This window comes from Vipera berus, assembly GCF_964194415.1.
Source record: "Vipera berus genome assembly, chromosome: 2".
Classification (NCBI taxonomy): domain Eukaryota; kingdom Metazoa; phylum Chordata; class Lepidosauria; order Squamata; family Viperidae; genus Vipera; species Vipera berus.
Window position 1 is genome coordinate 215,787,615 of NC_138203.1, and position 27,134 is coordinate 215,814,748.

The 27,134-nt window shown below is 41.7% G+C and overlaps 1 protein-coding gene across 1 annotated transcript in view; it reads left to right on the forward strand.

The window, feature by feature from the left end:
* Window positions 1-2,720: 2,720 nt before the first annotated feature.
* F12 (coagulation factor XII) overlaps window positions 2,721-27,134 on the forward strand; it is a gene marked incomplete at its 5' end in the record, with an annotated part of 29,770 nt that continues 5,356 nt past the window's right edge. Inside the window, 13 exons of the mRNA XM_081319043.1 lie at window positions 2,721-2,726; window positions 11,786-11,803; window positions 14,180-14,216; window positions 16,672-16,771; window positions 16,958-17,028; window positions 17,260-17,367; window positions 17,786-17,920; window positions 21,465-21,569; window positions 22,438-22,609; window positions 23,628-23,728; window positions 23,809-24,085; window positions 25,275-25,411; window positions 25,930-26,073. Coding sequence (XP_081175169.1) covers window positions 2,721-2,726; window positions 11,786-11,803; window positions 14,180-14,216; window positions 16,672-16,771; window positions 16,958-17,028; window positions 17,260-17,367; window positions 17,786-17,920; window positions 21,465-21,569; window positions 22,438-22,609; window positions 23,628-23,728; window positions 23,809-24,085; window positions 25,275-25,411; window positions 25,930-26,073 — 1,411 coding nt within the window. The remainder of the gene's footprint in view (window positions 2,727-11,785; window positions 11,804-14,179; window positions 14,217-16,671; window positions 16,772-16,957; window positions 17,029-17,259; window positions 17,368-17,785; window positions 17,921-21,464; window positions 21,570-22,437; window positions 22,610-23,627; window positions 23,729-23,808; window positions 24,086-25,274; window positions 25,412-25,929; window positions 26,074-27,134) is intronic.

Genomic DNA, 27,134 nt, shown 5'->3' on the forward strand with positions numbered 1-27,134 from the left:
TTTCAACACAGCAAGGTGAATCATAGCAACCATAAGAGAATAATTCTTCTGAGTATCACAAACCCCTAACATTTTAAAAAGTATTGACCTTTCTCATTGTCTTATTATCACAAATTGAGAATTGCTCTAAATTGAAGTCCTTGAGAAATGAAGTCATCTTTGAAAGTAAAACAGAAAAACAATATTCCATATAAAGATTTTTCTTTCAGCTGAATGTCATTTCTTAATAAGGAACGAATAGAAATTTTAGCTACAGTTGCTTTATTCAGAAAACTGAAGACATAAGGAGAAACAACTTAATACCCTTCCTGTAGTTGGTCATTACAGAGAATGTTTTTCCCCTTTATTTTCATTTCTATTTAAAATATTGCCAATGTACTGGAAGTGCTAGATCAGAGGCATTTACTGTATTCCTAAACTTACAGCAATACAGTCATACACTCAATACACTCATAAAAAGACTGGAAAAAATAATCTATGGTAAAATACATGTCTATTAAAAATGAATTGACAGAGGTTAAATGGTTTATTTATTTATTTATTTATTTATTTATTTATTTATTTATTTATTTATTTATTTATTTATTTATTTATTTAGATTTGTATACCGCCCTTTCCCGAAGGACTCAGGGCGGTTTACAGGGTAATTAAAACAAGAAATACAAAAGTTAAAAACGATTAAAAAAAATTACAACAATCCCTGAAAAAGTAAAAAACCCCAATTAAAATTAAAGTTAAAATTCTCAGCCTGGGCCAGAGAGCTCGAAGAGCCAGGTCTTCAGGTCCCGGCGGAATGAACGGAGGTCAGGGGCAGTCCTGAGCTCCACGGGCAGCTGGTTCCAGAGGGCAGGCGCACCCACAGAGAAGGCCCTCCCCTGGGTGTTATCCGCCGGCAGTCTTTTACTGGCGGCACCCTGAGGAGACCCTCCCTGTGGGAGCGCACTGGATAAAGGTGCTTTACGTCCCACTATTTTCAATACAATTAACTCTAAACCAAAAAAGCTACATTTTTCTCCCCCTGCCTAAAAAAATCAGCTGTCAGCTGTCAAGGAGAGTAAGACCCTTTCCTTCATTTCCATCCAGTCTGTTGTTTTTGTCATTTTTTTCTCTTTCTTCTTTTTAATTGGTTTTACTATAATTCCCTTGTTTTGGGTTGTAGTGAGCCACCCTGAATTGGGAATCAGGTGGCATACAACTTTGATAGATATAGACAGATGATAGATAGATAGATGATTAATAACAACAACGACAACGACAACAACAACAACAATAGATGTGGCAGTGCCTGGAGACAGCAGAATAGACAAGAAAGAAATGGAGAAGATAACAAAATACAAAGACCTACAAATAGAAACAGAACAACTGTGGGCAAAGGCAAGCAAGGGTAGTACCAATAGTAATAGGCGCCTTGGGTGCAATCCCAAAACAACTGGAGCCCCACTTGAACACCATTGACATTGACAAATTTGCCATTAGTCAATTGCAAAAGGCGGCCTTACTAGGAACTGCTTCCATCCTGCAACAATATCTGTAACACCATCCAGTGCTTTTTTGTAAAAGAAAAAGGTGCTGGAACTCACATGTCATACAACCTGCCATGCCTACCCTACAAGGTTCCATCCAAAAAAGGTGCCGGAACTCCGTTCTGAGCGTTCTATGACAAAAAAAGCCCTGACACCATCTAACATCCACATCTGCCTATCCCAGGTCCTTGCTAAGGACTCGATAGGTAGACAAAAATGTCAAATCCAGTCTGAACATCTGGCTGACTGCGATGATTATTTATTTATTTATTTATTATTTATTTATTTATTTATTTATTTATTTATTTATTTATTATTTATTTATTTATTTATTTATTTATTTATTTAATGGGACTTATATGCCACCCTATCTCCCGAAGGACTCGGGGCGGCTAACAACAATAAAATACAAATAAGATACAAATATTAAGAAGAAATCAAACTATACCTAGCCCCAACTAAAACCAATAAAACGTTAAAACCATATTAAAACCCCTTATCATCAGTCCAGGTCGGCCTGTTGGAAAATAAGTGTCTTAAGGTCACGACGGAAGGACTGGAGGTCAGGGGCCATCCGGAGCTCCAAGGGGAGCTGATTCCACAGGGCAGGTGCCCCCACAGAGAAGGCCCTCCCCCTGGGGGTCACCAGCCAACATTGTCTGGCCGACGGCACCCTGAGGAGGCCCTCTCTGTGTGAGCGCACAGGGCGATGGGAAGTTGTTCCTGGCAGCAGACGGTCCTGCAGGTATCCTGGGCCTAAGCCATGAATGGCTTTATAGGTAAGAACCAGCACCTTGAACCTCACCCGGAGGACAACCGGTAACCAATGCAGCTCACACAGGAGGGGTGTAATATGGGAGTATCGGGGTGCTCCCATCACAACCCGCGCGGCCGCATTCTGCACCAGCTGAAGCCTTCGGGTGGTCTTCAAGGGCAGCCCCATGTAGAGAGCATTGTAGTAATCAACACAGGAGGTAACGAGCGCATGAGTGACTGTACGTAAAGCATCTCTGTCCAGATAGGGGCGCAACTGGCGCACCAGGCGAACCTGGGCAAATGCCCCCCTAGCCACGACTCCTATATGATCTTCTAAACTGAGTCGTGCATCCAGGAGGATGCCTAAGTTGCGGGCTCTATTAACGGGAGGTAACACCTCTCCCCCCATAACCAAAACTGGAATATCCTGAACTGTACGAGATGCCGGTACGTAAAGCCACTCGGTCTTGGCCGCGTTGAGTTGGAGCCTGTTCTTCCCCATCCAGATTCATACCTCTTCCAGGACACGGGACATCACGTCGAGGGCATCACTGGGTTGGTTCGGGGTGGAGATGAAAAGCTGGGTATCATCAGCATATTGATGATACCTCACCCCAAAACCATGGATGATCTCACCCAGTGGCTTCATATAGATGTTGAACAGGAGGGAATAGAGGACCGACCCCTGGGGCATCCCACAATCGAGGGGCCTCGGGGTTGACCTCTGCCCTCCTGCCAGCACCGTCTGCGAACGGCCCGAGAGGTAGGAGGAGAACCACCGTAAAACGGTGCCTCCCACTCCCAGCCCCCGGAGACGTCGCAGCAAGATACCATGGTCGATAGTATCAAAAGCCGCTGAAAGATCTAATAGGACCAGGACAGAGGTATAACCCCTATCCCGAGCCCGCCAGAGATCATCCACCAGCGCGACCAATGCCGTCTCCGTGCTGTACCCAGGCCTGAAACCCGATTGGTATGGATCCAGATACTCAGTTTCCTCCAGGACCAATGGGAGCTGCCGTGCCACCACGCTCTCAACAACCTTCACAAGAAAGTGAAGGTTGGAGACAGGATGAAAATTATTCAAAATAGCTGGATCCAAGGCAGGTTTCTTGAGGAGGGGCCTCACCACCGCCTCCTTCAAAGCGGCAGGGAAGCATCCCTCACTCAAAGAAGCATTAATCACTGCCTGGAGCCAGCCTCGTGTAACCTCCTGAGCCGCATAAACCAGCCAGGAGGGACGCGGGTCCAACAAACTTGTGGCGGCACTTAATCTACCCATGATCCTGTCCACTTCATCCAGAGTCACAGGTTCAAACTCCTCCCAAATAATGTTGGCCAGACCCGTCGCTTCCCCCTCGTCAGATACTGTCCAGTCGGAGTCCAGACCGGCCCAGATCTGAGCGATTTTGTCCAGCAGATGCTGACCAAACTCCTTGGCATGCCCCCGCAAGGGGTCCTCCTCTGTCCCCTGATTTAAAAGGGAACGGGTCACCCTAAACAGGGCGGCCGGGTGATTATCTGTGGACGCAATGAGGGTGGTGAAGTAGGCACGCTTCTTCACCTCCATTGCCACAAGGTAAGATCTGGTAAAAGATCTTAACTGTGTTTGGTCAGATTTGGACCAACTGGATTAATAATAATAATAATAATAATCATAATAATAATAATAATGATGATGATGATGATGATGATGAAGAAGAAGAAGAAGAAGAAGAAGAAGAAGAAGAAGAAGAAGAAGAAGAAGAAGAAGAAGAAGAAGAAGAAGAAGAAGAAGAAGAAGAAGAAGAAGAAGAAGAAGAAGAAGAAGAAGAAGAAGAAGAAGAAGAAGAAGAAGAAGAAGAAGAAGAAGAAGAAGAAGCAGCAGCCTGGTATGTGATTCCACATATGCAAAATCTGATCCTGTCGGACTGTGGTTCAAGTTTTTATTCTTCCTGTGCCTGGACAATAAATCTGTCAATTTCTCCAGGCAGGGTGAAAAAAATATTTCTGGATTAGTTCTAAAATGTAAGTAGTGTCTATAAACAGTAACATCTCATTCTTATACGAATCTGACTGAACTGGCTAGATAACATCTCCAGCTCTAACAAAATTGCACACTCCTTCATTAGATAGTTACATGGGTTCTGCAGACAGCCCCATTTGCTTGTGCCAAAACATAACAACATCTTGCTGAGTCTGACTCTTCTGAAGATGCCCAGGCACTACTACTCAAGCCTTATGACACTGCAACCTTTAAAATGATGCATTTGTGAGATCCGTCCATAAATAAAGCTAATGATTTCACTGAAATTAGTTAGGTTCAAAAGTCCAAACTCAACTTCCATGCCTGACGTAACATTTTTTTAAAAAATCAGCAGACACCGCCATGCTCTATGCCTTGTCTACAGAGCCAGTTTCTTACTTATTTCTATTTATTTTATTTATTTGTTTGCATTCTGCCTTTATTATTCTTACAAATAGCCTGGGCCCATGCCATGCAGAGCTTTGAAGGTGATAGCCAACACTTTGAATTGCACCCGGAAGCAGACCAGCAATCATGAAGCAGTGATGTAACATGGGCCATTCTAGGGGCTCCAAGAACTGCCTGTACCGCCACACTCTGTATCCACCTGTAACTTTTGAATGCTCTTCAAGCATTTGATTGCACACCTCCCTCCTCCTATTTTCCCCACAACAGCAACCCCATGAGGTGAGTTGGACTAAGGGAGAGTGACTGGCCCAAAATAATCTTCCTAGCTTTTATGGTAGGACTAGAACCCAAGGCCTCCTGGTTTCTAGCCTGGTAGTTTAAACACTAGACCAGGGCTAGGCAACCTTGGCTCTTTTATGATTCTGGGAGTTGAAGTCCACGAGTCATAAAAGAGCCAAGGTTGCCTACCCCTGCACTAGACCTAATTGGCTGTCTTTGCAATTTGCCCATTGTCTTCTCCACAGATGTAACATGGCCATCTTTCAAATGTCTCTTTATACAAATGGCCCAAATATTAGCAGTTCCAGGAGACATGCCCCATCCAAACATAGTCAGTCAGTTCAATAAACTAAAAAACACAATAAGTGAACACAGCATATGCTTTGGCTATGGAAAAGCACAACTAAATTAAATGCACACTGGCACATATTCTGTTTGTGGAAAGCAATCCATGAGGCCCATCCAATCCAGATGCTCCAGCTGTTCCTCCATGGGAGTTTCCAATCTTTTTGCTCAAGGCAGGATACTGCTCTCTTCCATGCACCGTGAATTATAGTCAGTTATGCAGAAGATACATTTGTATATAGGTACGTTCCAATACATGGCTATGCAGAATGAAAAGTTCCGTCAATTCTGTGGTGCTTACTTCCAATAAAAGATGTGCAAAATTGCAGCATAAAATTAGATTCATGAATGAATTTTTATAAAATTCACGAGGAAATATAAGGAGAACATTTACAAATCTAATGAGGCACAAGATACACTGGATTGGCTAATTTTGAAGCTCACATGCAAGACTATTCTATCTAGATTGTCTTTCAATCAGAAAGGAAGGTCTCCAGACTTCCAGTTTTGCATCACGGTAAAACGGATGCAGGAAGGCAGGGCTCTGCCTTCAGTGCCCGATTTCGCCCTGCTTGGGGCCCTGAAAAGGGCCTAAAGCTGCTGACAACTGAAGAACAAAAGGTTTACTTAGCACATTGTAAACAGCATATTTGGAAGTGGGTGAGAATATTGATTCTTTCTTTACTATTTTACAACTGAATTTCCTGGGAAAGGCTCCCAAGAAGCTAAACACCTCTGGATGTGAATGGAAGTGGCATTTTAAATTTTTTATGGGGAACAGAAATACACAATACTGAAGTGAAAGTAATACAAAGCTACAGTTTTGATAAATTTGAGAACTGAGATAATTGTTAAAATTTTCTCTTTGGAAAAAAAATGATTGAGTTGAAATATAAGAAATCAACCCTTTGTTTTAAGAGTAGAAAATGGACTTTGATTGACATCTAGTGGTGGATTTGAGTACAGCACTATAACTAGCCCCTTGGCTGTTTGGTGACTTTCAACTGAAGGGAGAACATCTGGCAATAAAGAAAAATATTTTGGCATATTTATTATCGTGACCTTCTTGGACTATAAATACCCACTGACCTTGGACTTTTAATCTCAAGAGCTAGTGGGAGAGAAAGAAAAAATGACTTTTGAATACATCTGGCTGCAGGGAGGTTGAACATTTTGAACACTTGGAACATTGTGGATTACAACCTTACCTGACTGATAATTTTCAGGATACTTAAGACAGAGATGACTATAAAATACTGCCATTAGGACTGGATTATAAAAGCTACTGTAAAGACTAGAAAACAAGAGGAAACTTTGTTCCACTCTTACTGAGACTGGTGACACTAGAGGATTTCTAGGAATGATGCCTCAAGAAAAAACAAATAATTTTCAGAAGGAAATATTCTCCATGGTATAGCTAATTCATCAAACAATTGTTGCACATAAAGAGGACAGAAAAAGAAATCATAATGAGACTAAAAATAACCTAGATGATATTTAATTTTTAATTTAATTTTAATTTTATTAGATTTATATACCGCCCTTTCCCGAAGGACTCAGGGTGGTTTACAGGGCATTTTCATTTCATTTCATTTTCATTTATTATATTTGTATACCGCCCTTCTCCCGAAGGACTCAGTGATTTTAAAATCACACCAATACAAAATACAAAAGTTAAAAGACAATTAAAAAGATTAAATTATCCCTGAAAATAAAACCCCAGTTAAAATTCTCAGCCTGGGCCAGAGAGCTCAAAGAGCCAAGTCTTCAGGTCCCGGCGGAATTAACGCAGTTCAGGGGCAGTCCTGAGCTCCACGGGCAGCTGGTTCCAGAGGGCAGGCTCACCCACAGAGAAGGCCCTCCCCCTGGGTGTTATCCGCCGGCAATCTTTTACCAGAGGCACCCTGAGAAGACCCTCCCTGTGCAAGCGCACTGGACGAAGGGAACTTGATGCTGGCAGCAGGTGTTCCCTCAAATATCCTGGACCCAAGCCATTCAGGGCTTTATAGGTCATCACCAGCACCTTGAATCTCACCCGGAGGGCAACCGGAAGCCAATGCAGCTCATGGAGTAGAGGTGTTAGATGGGAGTATCAGGAAACCCCCATCACAACTCGTGCGGCCGCATTCTGCACCAGTTGAAGCCTCCAAGTGGTCCTCAAGGGCAGCCCCATGTAGAGAGCGTTGCAGTAGTCTAAACGGGAGGTCATGAGTGCATGAGTGACTGTGCGTAGGGCATCTCGGTCCAGGTAGGGTCGCAACTGGCACACCAGGCGAACCTGGGCAAAAGCCCCCCTGGTCACGGCTCCTATGTGATCTTCAAAATTGAGCCGTGAGTCCAGGAGGACACCCAGGTTGCGAGCCCTATCAATGGGGGGTAACACCTCACCCCCTATCGTTAAAGGTGGAATAGTTTGGTTAGCCCGAGATGCCGATACACACAGCCACTCAGTCTTGGCAGGATTGAGACGAAGCCTGTTTCTCCCCATCCAGACCTGGACTGCCTACAGGCAACGGGACATCACGGCGAGGGCATCGCTGGGTTGGTTTGGGGTGGGAAAAAAAAGTTGGGTATCATCAGCGTACTGATGATACCCCACCCCGAAACCACGAATGACCTCGCCCAGCGGCTTCATATAGATGTTGAACAGGAGGGGCGTGAGAACCGACCCCTGAGGAACTCCACAAACGAGAGGCCTCGGGGTGGATCTCTGCCTTCCCGTCAACACCGACTGCGAGCGGCCCAGGAGATAGGAGGAGAACCACCGTAAAACGGTGGCTCCCACTCCCAGCCCCCTGAGATGCCGCAGTAGGATAAATGACCAAATCTCCAAATTGAAGCTACAACTGGAAAGTTCCCAGATAATGACTACAAAGTATGAACAAATAAACCAGAAACAGAGGATGAAGCAGAAGAAATGGACCTAGAGATGGAGGAGATAGGAGAAGGGAAATATGGACTGCCATATACAGATAAAATACTGCAAGACCTACCTATAACAATGAAAATACAAAAGACACCTTTCTCCAAAATACACCTGAGGACAAGGAAGAAGATTCTAGGGAAATAGATGGGCGGAGTTCCTCCCAAAAATACTCTACCTAAAATGTCTTCCTCATGCCAAGCAACTTTCACAAAAATAGAAAGAAAATTTTGGGGCAATTTATTTGCCTTGGCCTGGAAAGCTACTTGGCAAAGAAAGAAAGCGAGAGTTAGATTTAAAAAAAACAGAGGATTTGATCTATCTGAGGGTATATCTGTTTAATATAACTGTTTGAATATGTTTAAAAGAATTTATGACCCTCAGATATAACTAGTTTTTTAGAATGGAAGATATGATTTAGAATTAAAATAGCATTTTTTTCTCCTTTTGATATGGGAAATTTGAAAATAAGAGGAGGATTGGTATGAATAAAATTTAGCTATATAAATGTAAATAATATTGAGAAAATCATAAATGACAAAGATACTTTAAATATTGATGGGAAATCTAACTTTAATAAGAGCATGAAAAACAGGATATTGACTTTTGAATCAATATTATTGTTATTTGTATAATATTAGTAAAATACAATGAAGATGTCTATATCTAATTTTGTATGCATCAATAGTACCAAGAATTGTAATTGTCTAATGGGGGAAATTATGGGGAAGAAAGGAGGATCAAGGAAAAAATACTGAATTGTGCAGTACTGAATAGATTTATATTGAAGAAGTTAATGTTAAATATGTGAACCCAGACAAGATTGTAATTTTTTAAAAAAATAATAAAACTTATATTAAAAAGGAAGGCCTCCAGGAAGTCAATATTATGACCAGAAAAGTTCTCATTATGGTCAGGACAAACACAAGAACCACAGGCTTGCCCACATACTCATGGCCATAAATACTTATGGTATATTAGGTGAGGCTGAATATCCCAACACTAATGGAGACCAAGACCCTCATGAGGAAGCTCTTATTGTGAGAAACAAACTTATGTTGTTTGATAGAAAACCCTTATGAGCTAGAATCTTTATTCTCTGAGTGCAGCACCATCATTTGTATCCAAAACAAGCAGAACAAGAGTAAACCTGTCAGATCCCACACGGCTGCTGTTTATTTTTGTACAAAAGAGGTATGTGAAATTTGACTTGTAGCTGAAAATCCAATACCAATTTAGTAACTGTTGAAAGTATTGGGAACGTCTGTTTTTGTCCTCAGAATGCTTTGTTAAGGCACTCCTGGGAATTTAACCTGAGGAGAAACTGGCGCTGGTATTTTTTGAGGGAAGAAGACATGACCTTTGGAAAATAAGAGCTAAATAACACATTGTATTGATCTGCAAGCCAAAGTCTCAACATCTTTAATCATGAGCATGTTCTGGGAGGGAGAAAGTAGAAGAGAGTGTGATTTGGACCTGGGCTTTGGCAAAAAGACTTTCCTCCCATAAGGACTCCACATTTCTTTCCACTGCGCTTTTAATAGCCATAGAGGAGGAACCTGTGGGTAGTTTATGGGCAGATGTGGTAACATGGCAGGGAGATGTGGGCAACAATTTTCATCATCAGAACCTGGACCAGTAGGCCTCATCAGTAATTGAAAGGTCATCAGAAAGCTTCTAATGAAGTAGAATATTTGTAGATCAGGGTTGAAATGAGGGGTCCTTGATGCTCTCTGAACTTCATTGTCTTTTGCAGACATTTCATTACCCAAACAAGGTAACATAATCAGTGCTAGCCCTAGAACAGGCATGTCAAACTCGCGATGTCACATGACATCGCGCGACGTATCGGAACTTTTTCCCATTGCCGAAAATGGGATGGGTGCGGTTTCTCTGTGATGCTCCGGCCCGCGGGCCAGCAGTTTGACACCCCTGCCCTAGAAGAAAGCTTCTCCTGCTGAAAACATACAACTTCAAAGTTTCTCTGGATCTTTTATACAGGTGTAGCTGGGATCCCCACAACAGGACATTCTTGCCAATTTTCTGCTGATAGAAGAGTGCCTGGGACACATAAATAATATTCATGGTCCCACTGGGGACTTATACTAAATCTTTTTTTATTTTGGCTCCTAGTTGCCTGTTATGATTCGGTGTTTATCCCCATGGTGCAATCTCCATCCTGCTGAGTACACCTAACACAAAGACCTTTGCTTTCAGATGTATCGATCAGGAACTGTTTGTTCTGTCGAAAGCAATGAACAAAACCTCTCTATTTCATCCGTCCCTGGACACCACTATGACAGCGCAATTGCTGCTTCTCCTGCTATTTGTGATTTTGAATCCAGGGGATTTATTCTTGGTGAGATTCCAGAACATCAAATTTCATGTTTGATTCATTCTATTAGTATTTATGCTCAACTCTCAACCTTCACCTATAAGGTATTTGTTTACATGGGGAGACAGAATGGAGGCAAAATGGAGAAGGAGTGTGGCGAGGTCTAAAATCAGGAAGAATGTGATGCAGAGCTGTGTCCTGCTCCAGCTTATAAGCATCTGAATATTTCGGACCTGTTCCTGAGACTTGCCCTCAAGTTTAGTGACTCAAGCACAAGACTGGGATTTGTGAGTCTCAGGAGGCTTTTTTCTGTCTATTGTTTTGTGACATGAGATATGCTTCATTGTTATTCGTTTGTGGGAGAAAAATATCCATTATTTAAAACAATTGAATTCCTCAGCGCTCAAATAATCTATTGTATTCAATGGCATTTGTGGACCATCCTTATATATGTTTATTACTGTTAGGGATTCTGTTTAAAAATGTGTGGAAGCTGTGTGGATTTGTTGCCGTATCACCAGGGTCAGTTAACAGCACATTCCTATCCCTTCCTCATGGCTACACCATTTTCCTAAAAGATGGAAGATTTTTAAACATTTGCATTTATATTTTGGACTCCAGAGGTCAAGTAGCACTGCTCTTAATTGTTCCCACAGGAGCTTTCATGTTGACTTTTAAAGTGGTAACTTTTCCTCCAAAATAAAACCACCCACACACATACTAAATTCCAAATAAGAATTGGAAAATTTTCACAAGGCTATTTCCTCCTGCACAATGTTGCTGCATTCTTTTCTGAGCTTTTTAAGAGACATAATAGGTATGGGTGTTTTTTTCCTTCAGTAAAGGTGACTTATCTGTGCAATTTGAAAAGTAGCAGAAAAAGGACACCTGTGGCAAAAAGGCCATTAACCTTCTCATGTGTTATATACAGGATGAAATTAAATAATAGCAATTACTGGTGGGCGGTGGTTCTGTTTCAGTAAAAGCTAGCACGTTCTCTTCTCTCCATAAGTGTCAGTCTTGTGAGGTAGTCCAGACAACAAGCACATCCAGGAATATTAACTCTGTCTTTATTGTAAGGTTATGTTAGTAGAATCTTGCAAGTCTGAAGGTACATTTCTTCCCCTCTTGCTTTTATACTCCAAGAAAATAAGGAAGGTCTCTTCTGAGACTTTTGCACATTTTCATTCTTTCTGCAGCAGAAGGAATAGGACCCTGCAACTCCCAAGGTCATTCCCTCAAACCACTACATTAAGTCATAAGTTATTTTGCTATGGTCCTGGTTGCTTCTTTCCAGCTCTCTTCTGATGAAGTTCTTGTCTTCAGCTGGAGTCTGAAGACAGTGTCTAGCAAGAATGGGAAATGTGTGGTTTCTGGTAATGACAACCCTAAATTTGGATTGCAAGGTTCCACTTCCCTGCTACATAGCAGCTTTCTCTAACTGACAGGGATGGAAATTGTACATGTCTCTGTTATGGAAGGCCGCTGAAAAAACAGCTTACAGAGACAGCTGTTACAACCTTCCATATATTCACTTACCATATTAAAATTTACAAACAGTTGTAAGATTTTGTAAGTGGACAATATTTGTTTATTTTAAAAAAATTATACAGCCGCTCATTTTATAATCAACTTTGGATGACTCCCAACAATATAAAAATCATAGTAAAACTATAAACAACTATAAAACTAAGCATGTTAAAAACACTGAAAACCTGGTACCAAGTTATACAGTCTCTTGGGAGAAAGGACAGATCATCCAAGTTTTATGGAAGGCTAGGGAGAAGGGTATTCCATTAGCACAAGGGCTGCCATGAAAAAGGATTCATGGAAGGGACTAGCAGCATGCCCACTCTATCTGACCAGTTAGGAAAGGTAGATGTTCTTAGGGAAAGGTGATCTCTCAGATAACCTGGCTGTGTGCCATACAGACTTTAAAGGTGATGACCAGCACCTTGAATTGCATTCAGAAAGAATGCAGAGGCCAGTGCAGCTCATGCAACAGAGGTGTCACCTGTATAGAACCAGCGGCCTCCATTATCGTGGACACTGCTGCATTCTGAACCAGTTGCAGTTTCTACGTGGTTGCTTGCTTGTCTTGAAATAAAAGGGTGCTGCAAATGAATTGTAAAATACAGGCAGTTCTCACTTACCGACTGCAATTGGGACCTGCAGCTCCATTGCTAAATGGCATGATTGTTAAGTGAAACATCACACGATCATGCTGAACGCATTACATTTATAAATATATTTATATTTTACCCTCTCTCTCTATGGTTACATCCAAGTTTCCTTTTTTTATATTCTACCTTTCTAATCAACAAATCCATAAATCATCAGTTCATATTTTTTTATTTTTTCAGCAAAAAGTCCACTAGGGATTTCCAGTCACTAATAAATGTAGTAGTTGATCTTTCCCTAAACAAATGAGTTAATTTTGCCATCTCTGCTAATTCCATCATCTTCACCAACCATTCCTCCATTTGAGGTTGTTTCAGAATCTTTCCATTTTTGCACATATAGTGGTCTCACAGCAAAACCCATGTATAAAAATAATCTTCCATGGCTTTTTTTCAAGTTGTCTGACCATTAATCCCAAGAAAAATGTTCTGCTTTCGGTTATATCTTGTTCTTTCGGATTCTTTGTGTTATGTATTGGGCTCAATTGTAGCACCACGTGGTTAGCTGGAGCAGCCAACAGCTCTCCAGCAACCCAGACTCCAGGTCTCCAGTGCTGCTATTGGCTGCCCCTAGGTGGCAATGGGTTACTTTAAATCTATTGGCTGCCGCCTAGGGGCCAGGCTATAAATTGCTGCAAGCTGCAGCCCAGTTCTCAGTTCTGATCCTGCAAGCAATAAACCATAAGTTTTACTGAACTCACTTGCTTCGTCTCTGTTCCTGTGCGAAGAACCCGCTACATAACACTTTGTATCACTGTGTGTATCTGAACCCCAAATTTGTATGTTTTTTTTTTACAAGTCCATCAAGCATGATAAAATGACCCTTATGTTGTCCAGATTTAGCAATATAAATTTCTGGTTTCCCCATTGACTTTGCTTGTTGGAAACTCATCTGGGAAGGTCACAAATAACAATCATGACTGTGAGATGCTGTGAATGCCATAAATGTATGTTGGTTGTGAAACACCCTAATTATGATTAAGTGACCATGGGGACACTGCAGCAGTTGCAAATTGAAGGACTGATTGTAGGCCTACTTTTTGAGTGCTGTCATAATTTTGAATGATTGCTGAATGAGGCAGTTGATAAATGAGGGCGCCCTGCAAGTTAGAAGAAAAACTAAACAAAAATGTCAAATAACGTGGAACATTTAGTAAAAAGCAGACAGCTTGTAAAAAAAAAGATAGGATAGAAAATATGTAAATACTTTATACTGCTATTCTTACAAAGAAACTGGAAAGCTTTTCGAGATAGACCTTACTAAAACCACAGATGATCTCTTGGTCCCTTTCCTATTTCAGTGTACGCCTCTTAGCACCTTTCAAGATGTTCTGTTATCCTGGAAAGAATAGAATGTTGCTTTGCAGGGAACGTAAATCAAGTTTTGTAAGATTGCTGTGACACAGCCCTTTGCTCTTTTGGCAGGGTGTAACTGGTAAGCCCCACAAGGCGAAACATGAAGGTGAGTATGGCTATCCTAGTCTATAAAATCTCTGAAAGTTGGACATGATTGAAGAGAGAGAGAGAGAGAGAGAGAGAGAGAGAGAGAGACTCAGAGAGAAATTCAGAGAGATTCAGAGAGATTCTTGTGTCAGTCAAAGAAAGGGAGCAATCCTACCAAGTTTAAGCTTGGAACTTCTGAGTTTCCCAAAAAAAGTTTTCTTGAGGGCTGCACCACATCTTTCGCTGTTGGACCACTACAAAACCATGAGCAACAGCAAGAAATTGGATCTTGCCTCCATCATTTCCCCATTAGAGTTGCTTGAGAGTATAGCTGGTGAATCAGGACAGCTAAAGAAAGAGTTCTGGCTAGGCCACATTTAATAGGAGTAGGAGACAGGAGCAAGGAGGGCAGGAACCAGCTGGTATGCTGATGTACCAGTAGCTGCCCAAAGTATCAGGAATAAGTCTAGATCAAAATTTAGTAAAACAAATTAGAGACTTAAATTGTGCACATATAAAGAGGATATATAATGCTTTAATTGAATTGGATTCGGAAACGGAATTACCGGTAGTTAAAGATTGTATGATAAAGCGGGCACAAAATATTCAGGAACCAATTTCGCTGGACACTTGGGAGATAATTTGGGTCAGAAATGTTAAATTTACTCAGGCTCAAAACTTAAGAGAAAATTTTTATAAAATTTTTTATAGATGGCATCTGGATCCCAAGAAGTTGTCTAACATGTATCCTAACTTACAGTCTAAATGTTGGAGATGTGGTAGTTTAGAAGCCACCTATTTTCATATGTGGTGGACTTGTAGAAATATAAAAGCTTTTTGGATTAAAATTTGGTGGAACATTCAAAAGATTTTTAAGAGAAAGATAAAGTTTTCTCCGCAATTGTTTTTATTGGGTATTGTTGTAGATTGTGATGTTAAAGAAACCAACTTGATGTTGAATATGATAACAGCAGCACGGTTACTGGTGGGACAATATTGGAAGAAGGATAGTTTGCCTACTATAGAAGAATGGGTGTTTAAAGTTTCGAATCTTGCAGAAATGTCTAAGATTTCTGCTTACTTGAAAGATCATTCACAGGAAAGATATATTTCAATTTGGAGGAGATGGATAGATTATATTCAGAATAAATATGGGACTAAAAAGTTCCATTTAGCTTATGAGTAGATTTTAGAGGGATATTGTTATTGATCTTAGTGTTGGTACTTTGTATGTATTTATGTTAAAGGGGAGTTAAAGCACATTATGAATTTGGTTAATTGTATATTATGCATAATTTTTATTTAGAATATGATTATTATAACTATAATCCTGTACTTAGCTCTGGGAAGTGGGGGGGGGAAGTGGGCGGGTTTGGGGTGGAGGGGATTTGGGGATATATTGTAAAATCTTGTTTTTGTAAAACTCTTTAATAAAAAAAAGGAATAAGTCTAGGTTGCTTCTAGTATCTCCCCATCATCACCACCACATTAGCACTTAAGAAATGCAATAATCTTTCACCAGGGAAAGATGTAAGGGAGTGTAAGTCACATTACAGGATTGTTGCCTGTGCTTTTGAAAGGACTGACTATTTATGGTTTCTTGCAAGCATAGACCAAGTGGGGGCATTTTTGAAAATGGGAGAAGAAGGATCACTATTTATACCTAAAGGAGGAGTGGGGGGGGGTATAAAAAGGTAAAAGATTGTTGCTGGGAAAAGAATAACCTGCTCGTATTTTTTCTATGTTTCTCTGTCATTTGTATTCATCCATCCATCCGAACTTGTGAAATAATTGGTAGGAATTGAGGGGAGAGATAATAAATGATCAAAATATTTTTAAAAGAACAAATAAATGATGCAGTTATTAGAGTGAGGGTTCTAGATCCCAAATCATGTTTGCTTCCTGCAGTCTACAATTTCATATTCTCCAGCAGTTTTCTACTCTTTCTGGGAGTCATTCTCAAACTCACTTCTCATTGGCTGCTTGGCTTTGCTCTTAACTAGTTCTTATCCTATAATTTTTGGGTAATTTCTACTAAATTGCGGTCCCTACGCCCTACCCCCCATTTGCCATGCGTCTATTCTATGCGTGGATTGTACTATTTGGGGGTGTATCAGAACGGGCAGCCAATGGTGGAGAATAAATTAGCATATATGAAGATACGTGGGGGAAGAGCAGCTCAATGCCATCCATTCCTCCATGATATTTGCTGCTGGCCCTAAAGTCAATTTGCTGTAGATGCCTTTTGGGATCTGTTGCTGAGAAAATATGATGCCCTTTCAACAACTATGTTCAATGGAGTCTGAATTCTATGAAATAATAATTGCATAAAATATTTTGTCCTCTGTTATAATAAAAGGGTACATAAATATGAAGGGAAGCTAAATAGCCCTGCCAGGTCACTAGCTAAAATAGGAGAGATACAGGGCAGCTTTTTCCCACTAGAAATAGACCCATCTCCTTTTGCTTTGTAGTGACATCATCCAATGAGGAATCCTGCCATTTCCCTTTCCGTTACCAACGCAAAATGCACTACTCCTGTCTCCCTGGTGCCTTTCTTAAATCTCAGCACTGGTAAGTATTGATTGGCCAGAAAAGTATTGAATGCTCACAGGAATAATGAGAACCTTGGGGCATGCAGGGAGCAGAGAAGAGGACACTGAGGCTTGACTGACCCTGGGGAAAAAAATAATGTGCAAATTGTGGCATTGGCCCATCTTCCCTGCACACCTTGCATGAGACGAGATTCTTCCCTATCAGGTGCGCCACCACAGAAAACTATGACCGAGATCAACAGTGGAAGCTTTGTCAGAAAGAGGAAAGGCCAACAGGTGAGTCAGTGGTGTTTATTTATTTTTTTAAGCCTGCGTATTATGGCCCAAACAAAGGATTTTTTCCAGGGGCAACATTCCCTATGAATGTATCTTACATGAAACCATATTTCTGATTTGGCTGAAATCCACAGTGTCAAATTTTAGCCCCATGCTTTACTGTGGTTTTTACACAGTGAAATATCAGCTGTATCTATCCAAGGATGATGGTCTATGGTCATCTCTTTTCAGGGCACTGTGATCCTAACCCCTGCCAGAATGGCGGTGCCTGCGAAGCTAGGAAGACTGGATTCCATTGTACCTGCACAGCTGGTTTCCATGGGAGACGCTGTGAGAAAGGTATGATTCTGAAGCTATAGTCCTGTCAGGTATAGAGGTCTTTGTACAACCAAGGTCAACGTAAGAACATGGTTTTTCCTTGCTGCACCCATAGAAGCCTATGGCATTTCAAATTGATTGACTAATAGCCATAACTCCCTCTTAGAAGGACTCCTGGATTTCATAGTATCATATTTTTCTTCCTGGCAGCACAGAGGGTTCAAAAGAAAAGAGAAAGAGTTTTATTCTATAGGAATGGGGTTTTAAGAAGCCAGAGAACTTTGAAACTCTTCCATATTCTAATGAGGCTATAGGCTTCCTCTGAATCGTAGGGTGGGGAAGGATGGGATGTTTTTGTAAACCTCTTTGATAATCAGGCAGTACTGCTGACGGTTAGTATGAGCAGAGTCCAGTCTCACCCCTTGGTTTGACTTTACAGAAGGCTGCTTTGGATCACAAAGATGGTTACATATGGGTAAAAAGGAAACGTGGCTGCAATATTTTCCCTCTACTGGACTGACGGAGTGTTACTGTAGCAGAAAGAAGATTCTCTGCAAGACGGTGCATGGAAAAGGTCAGAAGTGGCAGATGCAAGATATAAACCAATTATGTTGAAACAAAGGAGACAAATTTCTCAATTGCATGTTGCCCAAAGTCTAAGCTTCACTTTCTAATGAAGTAGGACCACTTGAAGATTCTAATGAAGTAAGAGTTACTTTCATATAGTAGGCAATATCAAAAAGAATAGTGTTAGCAGTAGCTGGCAGCATCTAACTGACTTTGGATGATCTCAAAAGGTTAAGCAAGATTAGGCCTAGTTATTATTTGAATGGAAGACCAGTAAGCAACCCTAGGGCTATTATCTAGATTGGGAAGTTGAAAAAAGATCAAATTTCAAACTAAAATTAGTTCCAGAAATCAAGCTTGATCTGAGGAACTCTACCCTTTTAATGTATCAAGTCAGATGGCACCATTACATTGACCAGTAGAAGGCATCCTGTGACCAATTTTGTCTATTACTGGAATTTATCAGACACGAGCAGCCAGATGTTATTCTACCCATATCTGATCAGTTCCAATAAAGGGTGAAACTGATCATGTGGTGCTTCCTGGTGATCAATATAACTGAAAATTCCATTCAGGATATACTTTGTAAATGACAAAAAGATCCATGCAGGAAGCCATATAAACCTCATACATGAGGACATCATATAATAGGGGTCCCCAACCCCCAGTCCATGGACTGGCACCAGTCTGCAGCATGCCAGCAACCAGTCCTTACAAACAAGCAAAGCCCCATCTGTGGGATGCAGCATGTGAAACCACGTCCCCTCTGGTCCAGGGAAAAAACTTTCTCCACAGCACCGGTCCTTGATGTTCAAAAGGCTGGGGGCCTCTGTCATATAATATAATATTTGTATCAGACTGCTATGAGGGTTTAAGGGAAGGTGGGCTATATATACACACACACATGATAAAGCAGGGGTGTCAAACTGCTGGCCCACAGGCTGGATGCATCATAGTGAAACCATGCCCACCCCATTGCCAGCAATGGCAAAAAAGTCGCAATATGTCATGACATGTCACATGTCGTTGAGAGTTTGACACCCCTGTGATAGAGCAATGACTTCTATTATAATAGTATATATCAGTATTTCTCAATCCTGGCAACTTTAAGACAGGTAGACTTCAACTCTCAGTATCACTCAACCAGCAATTATAGGAGTTGAAGTTCGCCTGCCTTAAAGTTGCCAAGATTGAAAAGTACAGGTATATGCTATTATAATAGAAGTCATTGCTCTATCATGTGTGTGTATCTTTCAAAAAAATCCAGAGGCTATTTTGAAGAAAAAAATATTTGGGGCTTCATTGATCTAGAGATGTTTGTGTGAGAATGTTCTTACTCCTTTCAATACCTACCATCACTTCCCATCCTAAGTGTCTCTCTTCTTGAAAAAAAATCTTTTTCTTTAAGTTCACTAATGAGAAATTCATGTAAAAGTCATCCTGCCAGATCAGGCTACAGTTCCTTCTAATCCAGCATACTATGCCACATAGTGGCCACTTGGATGCATTTGGGATGCTCACCAGCCTGGATTGGGTGGTGATAGTCCCCTTCCAGTTTTAATTCCCAGGACCCGCATTTAAGGCATCCTACTGCCCATGATTCAGAAGGAAGTAAAGAGTCACCCGTGACAGTGGCCATTTAGAAGCTGATGTTCCACAAAGCTGTTGAATCCCATTGTTGGCAGCAAATTCTGGCACTAAATTCCATACAGCTTAACTGTGCTATATAAAATATTTCCTTCTGCCGTTCCCGAATAACTTTGACAAGAGAGGGTGATAACCTTTTCTCTTGCCTTATGATCTCTGCCAGGCATGAGTTTACTTAGCACACCACGTCTCTCCTTGTTCTCTTTCCTTCCAAGCTACAGTAAAGAGCCCTGCATGCTGCATCCTTCCTCAGAGGGGAGCTGCTCCAGCCTCCTAATTGTTTGGATTACCCAGTTTTGCACCTTTTCTAATTCCATGAAACAACTTTTAAGGGGCAGGGACTGCGCTCCAAGTGTGATCTCACTATCTATTTCCTTTAGGGCAAAGTTCTATTGGCAGCTGTATGTTTGAATCCCTTCACAATACCCCAAGCATGGAATCTGCACTCTTTTTTTTAACAACAGCTGGACATTTTAAAAGATTGCTGCAATTTTGCTATGTGCATCTGTGTGCAATGTGTACTTAGGCCCCAGTATTACAGTAATGCTATTTATAGATCATATTTGCACAACATTACTGAATAAACTGATTTTCTTGGTTTATACAATATATTCAATATATTGAATTGTGAGAGCCAGTTTGGTCTAGTGGTTAAGGCTCCAGGCTAGAAAACTAGGAGCCTGTGTATTCGCCTTCTCTCTCTCTCTCTCTCTCTCTCTCTCTCTCTCTCTCTCTCTCTCTCTCTCTCTCTCTCTCTCTCTCTCTCTCTCTCTCTCTCTCTCTCTCTCTCTCTCTCTCTCTCTCTCTCTCTCTCTCTCTCTCTCTCTCTCTCTCTCTCTCTCTCTCTCTCTCTCTCTCTCTCTCTCTCTCTCTCTCTCTCTCTCTCTCTCTCTCTCTCTCTCTCTCTCTCTCTCTCTCTCTCTCTCTCTCTCCCTCTCTCTCTCTCTCTCTCTCTCTCTCTGCCATGATGTCAGCTTGGACAACAAGCTGGTCAGTCAATTCCTGTTGCAACTAACAGACATTTGGTTGATCTAAAGAAATGGACTCTGCACCCGCAGGAAAAATGCTAGGAAGAAAAAAATATAGAGCTGGGTTTACATAGCAAATTAAGCCTCAAAATAAGTATGCTCTCATGGAGGTTCTCTACCACCTCAGCTTAATTTTGTCCTTTTTTTCCTGGGTAAGTGGGCAGCATAAGAACAAGCACCCATTAATTAATTTTGTAAGAAAGCCTCTGAATGTCTAAGTGGTCCAAAGACATATTGGAAGTACAGAGTGTTGCCTTCCACTATAATATTAGTGTTGAAAGAAAAATCTTCATCAGGGTCCAGTCAAGCCGGGAATAAACAAAATGGAGACTGCTTAGGAAAGAAGATTCAGTTTATTTAGTTGTCAGAAACTTCAGTGGCTGACAAAATGGAGCTGGGAGTGGCTAGGTTTTTATACCTCCTTTGGGCTTTGTGATTGGAGTTGTTCCTGTTTGAGGTTGTTCCTGTTCCTGTGCAATGAACTTTGACCTGAGATTAGTGTGCCCTTTCGGTATTCTAATGGTGGTGGGTTAATCCTATTATGTTCCAAAGGTCATGTCTTTAGGTTTTGAGTGGGGGATGTAGATTTTAGGGGTCTTTGTCTTTCTAATCCCATCAGCTCCAAGCTGCTGGCTTCCTACACTGGTTTCCCCCAGTTTTCAAAATAACATTTTATTTTAATATAAAAGAAAATATAAAAGAAAAAGTAATGAAATAAAATAAATCAAATCAGGAGTGGCAGGGATCCTGGAAGGCATCAAGGAAAGTGGGCTTGTTGGAGATCCAGGTGCTAAGTCAGCACAAGCAACCAAATGTGAGCCTACCATTGCTTGAGTTGACAGCTTCTTCTGTATCTTTCTCTTTTGGGACCCACAGCGTGCAGAAGCAACCTCTGTCTGAATGGAGGTCAGTGTGTACAGCAAGGCCAGGACTTGGTCTGCAGCTGCCCTGAAAAATTTTCTGGGCCACTGTGTGACATAGGTATGTTTACAGTCTTATTTTTCATATATCCATCTTCACAGCACTAAAGCTCTGCTAGAGAAAAGGCAAAACATTGGCAGATATGTCATATGCCAGCATAAAATAAAATAACAAAGGTGAAATTATGAGCCGACTGAGAGAAAACAACTTTTTTATATTTCTGTCTTGGTTTTGGATTCTGGAGTCGTTGCAATTATATTTTATAGTTTCCTAGGCTGATGTTATGGACAGATGGGTTCCCGCTGCTGGAAATATGGTAAAATCAAAGAAAATTTGAATCCAAGTTGTGGGTTGCGAGTTACATAAGCATGTTGTGTTCATTAAATATAAAAGAAGAGGGAGAGAACTGATTAGGACAATCGATGCAATAGAAACTTTTTAAAGGGACAACTTTATTCCTCCGGCCCAGCATTAGCTTCCACTTGCTGTAAAGCTGTTTCAAAGAACAGAAAAATCAAGCCCTAGCACTATTAGCAGGCAGCAGAATGATTGCCTCAAATGGAAAAGGCTGGCAGTTCGTAGTATAAAATTTTGGCAAGTAAGAAAACAGAGGCATTTGTTCCATATTCCTGATCGGATAGTACCTACTTGCTAATTCACCTGCTAGCCAGTCTCTATATTTGGGTCATCACTTCAAGCCAGGGACATTGTGGGGAGGGGTTATTAAGAAAATCAAGATCACAATCTTGGCCACCATCTTGACTTTTTTTTTGAGCTCTCCCTGTGGGTGCCCCTCTCTCAAAACATTTTGAGCTGCCTCCTTTATGTCACCCAAAAGACTGAGAGCATTCTGAGTCTTAAAGGAATCAGACTCCTAACATTTTTCTTCAACATTTTACAATCCATCTCTGATCTCTTCATGCCCTAGATCACACTGAAACCTGCTACAGTGGGAATGGGCACCTATACCGAGGCATGGCTCAGAGGAGTTCCTCAGGGGCACCTTGCCTGCCCTGGGACTCTCCGATCCTGCTTATGGAGTATTCCATCAAACTCAGGAATGCAGTAAGCCTGGGCCTAGGGGAGCATGCCTTCTGCAGGTGAGACAAAGTTTTAGTGTGGACTTTTCCCCACTGGTGAGTTGAAGGACTATCCACTTACCCTTGAGCTGTCATAAAACAATATCGCCCCACTGCCAATCTTCTTTTGGTTCTGTTTCAAGTTGCTGCGGCCACTTCACTACCCTCTAAGGGTGACCAACCCAAACAGAGTGTACATACTTTGAGGCCATCCTTGAAAGGTGTCAGAATAAGGAGGGAAATAATTCTTCTATCTAGAGTATGTTGACAAGGGACACGGTGGCTCAGTGGGTTAGGACGCTGAGCTTGTCGATCAGATGGTCGGCAGTTTGGCGGGTCGAATCCCGAGTGCCCCGTAAACAGAGTGAGCGCCTGTTAGTCGTCCCAGCTTCTGCCAACCTAGCAGTTCGAAAGCACGTAAAAATGCAAGTAGAAAAATAGGGACCACTACGGTGGGAAGGTAACAGCGTTCTGCGCGCCTTTGGCGTCTAGTCATGCCAGCCACATGACCACGGAGACGTCCTCGGACAAGTGCTGGCTCTTCGGCTTTGAAACGGAGATGAGCACCGGCCCCTAGAGTTGGAAACGACTAGCACGCATGTGCGGGGGAACCTTTACCTTTTAGAGTATGTTAGCTAAGGATGGCCTAAGTCAGTCTCATCAATGAAATGAAGATCAATAGAAGGCAACCTCACTGGAGCACGAGAAAAAAAAGACAGTGGCAGGACATGGTTTATGCAGTAGTTAAGAGGTACAAATGGGGAAAGTAGATCCATTTAATGAGAATCAAAGAGGGAGACAATATATTGTAAGCCACCCAGAGTTACCTTGTGGTAAGATGGGCAGTCAATAAATTTTATTTAAAAAATAATAATAAAAAGTAAATAAATAAATATAAGAGAAAGCAAATATCCAGGGATGTTCCTAAGCAGTGGAACAGATTAAAGAACATTGAAACTGTTAAGAGAGGGAAAGCTATACTGCATTGTAATGAAATGTTAGTCTAACTTGAAAAATCCTAAACATTTTCTTTGGGCAGAAATCCAGATAATGACACCCAGCCGTGGTGTTTCTTGCTACAAGACAGACGAATCACCTGGGAATACTGTAACATTACCCGCTGTCATCCCCAAACTGCTGGTAAGGCAAATCATCCTCTCTGAAAGAGCTGAGTATGGTTGAACTGCAGATGTGAATGAGTCAGGCGGTTTTTCGCACAGGTGAACTGATAACAAAAGCGACAGGAGCACGACCTCTGGAGGAGATGACCATGAGCCACATGGACAGCAAACCCTGGTCTGACACTGGGACAGCACCAGTTTGTGGACAGCGCTATACAAAAGTCATTTCCTCACGCAGCCGTATCGTCGGGGGTATGGTGGCGCTTCCTGGTGCCCATCCCTATCTTGCTGCTCTCTACATTGGAAAGCAGTACTGTGGAGGAAGCGTCATTGATTCCTGCTGGATCCTGACTGCTGCACATTGTCTGGAATTCAGGCAAGTCTCAGGTTTTTTTTCCATGCGATGACTATTACTCACCTGTTAGGAATTTTGGAATTTCAGCAGCATCTTACTGATGATCTTGGTCAGGGGTGTCAAACTGCCGGCCTGTGGTCCGGATGCATCATAGCAAAACCATACCCGCCCCATTGCCGGCAATGGCAAAAAAGTCGTGATACATCGCAACACGTCATGTGATGTTGCAAGTCTGACACCCCTGATCTTGGTGACTAACCAGGCCTGTGCTGTAATAGCCAAGATAGACTGCCAGAAGCCGTCCTAATTACAAGTTGTTTAGGATCTGCCTGATTCAATAGCTAACAGGCAGCCATGAATTTATTTTAGCTGTAGTGTAACTCCTGCACAGCCAGATGCCCTATTCAAAACCACATTCTACCTTAGCTACAAGTTCCTGATTAACTCAAAGGACAACCCAGGCATTTAACATGTGACAGTTATCTAAGCATTGGATTACTGTTGTGTAAACAAAAGTAGCTGACTGTCCCTGCCCCTTGGCCTAAGTAGATGAGGCCATTAGTCTAATTCAAAAGCCCTTGAAGCATTCATTGGAGATCTTTGGCATTACTGATTTTTTTCCTTTCTTCATAGTTTGCTACTTTGGGTGGAGAGATTAAAAGAAATCACTGCCCCCCTTCTAGCTTTGGCCCTGCCTTTTGTCCCCTGCCTCAAAAGACTGTCTACTTCTGCTCCAGAGAGGTTTTCCATACACACTGCTCTCATACACACTGGTGGAGCAGTGGGCTAATGCCTCCTTAAGTAACACCAGCTGCCTGCAATTAGTGCAGGTTCGCATCCCACCAGGCTCAAGGTTGACTCAGCCTTCCATCCTTCCGAGGTAGGTAAAATGAGGACCCAGACTGTTGGGGGCAATAAGCTGACTTTGTAATAATGCCGCTTGGTGTGTGTGTGTGTGTGTGTGTGAAAGCCCTAATAAGCAGGCATATACATAGAATGAAGGCTACTGCTAAGCACATTGATTGTGCTTAGATTGTAAGCCGCCCTGAGTCTTCGGAGAAGGGCGGGATATAAATGGGATTTTTTAAAAAAAATGTTGGAATCATGGGGTTTCTAATTAACACATCTAAAGGTGCATTGTTAAAGGCTCCTTTAGAGAATCTAGTCCTCACCTCGAAAAATTCTGCTGATCATACATTTTGTACTCTAGGCCAGATGTGTCTAGAATTTCAGTGGCGCTTGGCCAGATCTTCTACAACACCAGCACTGAAGGCACTGTGAAGTTCCAGGTACAGAAGTATCAGGTGCATGCGAATTATTCACAAATAACTAAGGAGCATGACATTGGTGAGGAACTCTTCTTTTAAATCCAGCCCTCAAGGGTTACAAATATCTATTCCATCCATTCTCCCCAGCTTTGTAAGTGAATATCTCTCAGCTTCCAATGTCACCAGATTCAGTAAAAACTATGCCTAGTTCATCTTAGATTTTCCACCAGGTGTTCATTGCATATCTCAGTTTCCATCAAGGGCAGAAGCAATTCAACCTCCTGATGGATGGGCGAGGAATCGGTGGAATTAGATTGCCCATGATAGCCGGGTCTGAGTAGAGTGGCACAGTTTTATTGCTGGACCCTAATCCATGCAATGTAGCTCTAGCATGCTGCGGTAAAAAATAATGCTGGATTTTGGCAGAACTCGTCATATGCTTATTGAGGGAGGAATCTTATTTCAATCTAAGCATCCACGTCTTCAGCCATACTCCACCAGGAGCAATACCAGCCTTTTTTTTCTTTCATTCAGTCTGCCTGCTTCTTGAAATCCTCATATTTGAGCCCTAATTCAGTTTTGGCCTGTTATCCTCAGCTCTGGTGCAACTGAAGGAAAAGTCCCCAGGACGTTGTATTGAATTTTCAAACTCTATTTCACCTATATGTCTGCCTGGTTCCTTGGAGGCAGCTGATAGCAGTGAACGCTGCCAGATTGCAGGATGGGGACATATGTATGAAGGTAAGGAAGGACTGGTAAACAGATAACAGATAAACAGAAGCTAGACTTAGAGGGCGAACAGATTGGCTGGCCATCATTCTACTTCAAGCATCGTCCAGAACTTTATTAGGGGAAAAGTATGTTTTCTCATTTTGTCTCCTGCCTCTTATAATGTGCCTGATGAGCCTATGTAACCCAATATTGTGTTTGCAGATGCAGAGCCAGATACAGTGTGTACAGGAGAACACAAGGGCCATAGCCTTCTCATGCTTGTGTTTTCCAGTAATTGGCATCCAGATGCAACTTGCTTTTGATTTAATATTAGACAAGGCATGTAGCCATTACTTTGATGGAAGCAGAACAAGGTAGGGCTTACAGATTGCAATTTACAGAATGGTTTTTCCAATCTTAAACTATACCGGTACAATGACTCAGTGAAAACTGCTGGTCTTCTGCTTTCAGGTCTAGCACACAATGTCCTCGAAACAGTTTTCCACTCTGACATTTCCTCGAAAACAAGTCCAGTTTTGCTAGTTAACAAGTGTAGGAATACTAGATTGACACATCTAGAGAACACAATGTTGAAGAAAGTTGCTTTAAAAAGCAGCAGTAATTTCATTTGCTGTCTGGTTAGTAAAAACATTTCCTGAAGAACCAAACTAAATTCTTGCTTACAAGAGTCGTGGTTTGAGGCTGTCAGCAATCATATGTTTTTGCAATGGCCATATGGTAAATGAAGTTGACAGGGCCGAGCTGACTGAAAGGGGATCATTTTTTTCCCCCAGTGATAGATCCTGATGCTGAACACTCTCTAGGAGAGCTTCCATGTAGTGCAGTTTCCATTTTTCAGTCTCCTCCGAGTGTTTTCACACGTTTTGTTTTGATTGCTTTCACTCCTGGAGACTTCAGAATTCTGAGAACAGGCAGAGATTACTAGGAGCCAACCAGTTCTCTTTCTTATCAACAAATAGAAAAAAAGCAAAAAGCATCAGTGAATGTCCCACCTTCTCTGAATTAAAGCAGTTCTTGGAGTAACAAAAACTCCCCTTGTCTGTGTTCTCTGTAAAAAGGAAAAAGGATAG